Genomic DNA, 2,419 nt, shown 5'->3' with positions numbered 1-2,419 from the left:
CGGGCAGGCGGCGGTCTGGGCCCTGGTGGCCGTTCCCCATGTGGCTGCGCTGCCCAGGCCCCGCGGGAGTGGCCGCTGACAGCTCGGGGACACGTGCCCGAGCCCTGTGGCCCCTCGCCCGGACGAGGGGTCTGCAGCCTGGGCTCCAGACAGCTGGCGAGCGCGGGGGTGGGGCCAGCCGGACAGGGTCGGGGCTGCTGGCCGCCACCAGGACGGCCGCGGTGACCTGCAGGCGGGGCCCGGGAGGTGGGTGCCCTCTGCGGCACACTGCACCCTCCCCAGAGCTCCGCAGGGCCGCAGGCAGCCCCGAGCAGGCACGGGGCTCCGGTCAGGCCCCAGGCCCAGGGCCAGCTGCGCTCCGCACGGGCCTGCGGCCCTCCACGCAGGCCGCCAGAATCCGGGGCTGGGAGCGTGGCGGGTGCGCGGCTGCCTGAGAGAACGTGCGGCGGCTCGAGGCCCCCGTCTTCAGGGCAGGAGTGCGCAGCGGGCCCCAGCTCGGGCCGCTCTGAGCTCCCAGCTGGTCAGACCCCACGGCAAGCTCCCGCGGCCAGGGAGCGGGTCGCCCTCCTGGTCTCCTGTGCCCGCCGCGGTGGCCCTCCTCCTCCCGGGCGGCCCGCGACGCCCCGCCGCTGTGCCCGGGCTCTGCGCCTGCCTCCGCTCCACACCTCCCGCGGGTGAGACGGGACTGTCTTGCAGGAAACCTCCACCGACTGCTCTCAAGGGAAGTCGGGGAGACTGGAGCCCCAGAGCGCCCCCCTCCTGGCCCCCAAAGCCGGACACCCCAGGGCGCGCAGCAACTCCATTAGTGAGTGGGCCCTCAGACGTGGCGGGGGCTGCAGGGGTGCATAGGTGGGCAGGGGAGCAGCGGCAGGGGCCGCAGGGGTGGGGCGGGGCCTCCGACTGCAGGGGGCGTGGTGGGGCGGGGCCGCGGGGGGCTGCGGGGAGCAGGGCTGCCCAGGTGGCCCCTGGAGCCGGGTGGACAGGCGGCCCCGGGCGGGTCTTGGGCAGTGGCGCCCGAGTCTGCGGCCAGTGTGGTGGCCCGGGGCTTGAGGGCTCCGCCCGACATCTCCTCCAGGCCGGTGCCCGCCCAGGCCCGGGGCACTCGGGGTGGCTCCAACCCAGTTTCCCACCCACCGCAGGCATGGCCTGGGCCAGCTATCCGCCGTCGGGTCTGCGGGCGCCTCCTGCACCCCCATCGCAGGGGCTCGCATGGAGCCAGCAGGGCCGCCCGCCACGCTGGTCCCTCGCCCCTGTGCCCGGCCCTCGTCCCGCGCCGGGCACTGGGCCTGGCGGGCAGCTCCTGGGCCTCCAACCCCTATGCCCTCCTCCCCCCAGGCGCCAGCCCCTGCGGCCCGGGAGACCTGGGCTTCCCTGGGAGCAGAGAGAGTGCGGCCCCGGCCAGCAGGCGGCCCTACACCCTGTGCGGCGCCCGGAAGGCGCTCTCCCAGCAGCTGGACAGTCCGGCGAGCAGGGCTGGGGTAAGAGGAGGCCGGGAAGGGGGTGCAGCACCTTGTCGGGCTCTGTGACCCTGGAGGGGCTGATGTCCTCGCCCACCTGGCCCCAGGGCGTCCCGAGACCCACCCGCTCGCTGAGCTCGGCGCAGCTGGGCCAGGCTGCCGGGCCCCCCCCGGCCTCGGTCATCTCCAGCGTGGTGCTGATGAAGGGCCAGGCCAAGGTGAGCTCGGCGCGTCTCAGGGGCCGCAGCCTGGGGCGGCCAGTGCTGGGGGGCTCCCTCGGGGACACAGGGAGGCCAGTCTGGCGGCTGCCATCGGGCAGTCTTGGAGGGGACCCCTGGGGCTCTTGCAGAGGCAGTGTCCCTGGGGAGCAGACGGTGGCCCCGCTGACCCCCAGGAAGGCCTGAACCACTGGCCAGACACAAGACTGCCCTCCCCTGTCAGCCGCTGCCCGGCGGCCTCGGTGCCAACCCGGCCGTGTGGACGCCCCCTCCCGCCAGGGCCTGGGCTTCAGTATTGTGGGGGGCGAGGACAGCGTCTACGGCCCCGTGGGGATCTACGTCAAGACCATCTTTGCTGGGGGCGCCGCGGCAGCCGACGGCCGGCTGCAGGAAGGTAGGCGTGGCCAGGGGTTGGGGGAGCGGGTCTGTCCCTCCGGGCCTTTCCTGACCCGAGGGGCCAGTGCCGAGGCCCAGCAAGCGCAACCTCCGGTCAGGGAAAGGGGGTTTCTGGTTCTGGAAGCCTGACAAGGAGTAAGATAGAGGGGGGTGGGGCGGGGAGGGGGAGGGGTGGCCAGGCCCAGCGCTAGGTGGCACCGTGGGGCGCGGGCTGGGCTGGGGTGGACTTGTGGGGTGCCGCCTGACCGGGGCCTCCAGAGACACCCGCCCCCGGCTTGAGCAGGTCGGGGCTTGGACTCAGCGGACGGGAGCTGAGCCCTGGGCGAGGGCGCTGGTGGGAGGCACCCG

General features: G+C 74.8%; 1 protein-coding gene across 1 annotated transcript in view; it reads left to right on the top strand.

Moving 5' to 3' along the window:
* The first annotated feature begins 38 nt into the window (after positions 1-38).
* The window catches only part of IL16 (interleukin 16), a 12,874-nt gene continuing 10,493 nt past the window's right edge, over positions 39-2,419 (top strand). Inside the window, exons 1-5 of the mRNA XM_012732698.1 lie at positions 39-246; positions 680-805; positions 1,336-1,478; positions 1,565-1,675; positions 1,955-2,199. Coding sequence (XP_012588152.1) covers positions 39-246; positions 680-805; positions 1,336-1,478; positions 1,565-1,675; positions 1,955-2,199 — 833 coding nt within the window. The remainder of the gene's footprint in view (positions 247-679; positions 806-1,335; positions 1,479-1,564; positions 1,676-1,954; positions 2,200-2,419) is intronic.

This window comes from Condylura cristata, unplaced genomic scaffold, assembly GCF_000260355.1.
Source record: "Condylura cristata isolate star-nosed mole 26May11 unplaced genomic scaffold, ConCri1.0 scaffold00035, whole genome shotgun sequence".
Lineage (NCBI taxonomy): Eukaryota > Metazoa > Chordata > Mammalia > Eulipotyphla > Talpidae > Condylura > Condylura cristata.
Note: the sequence above shows the minus strand (reverse complement) of the source record. Positions and strands in the feature narration are given on the sequence as shown.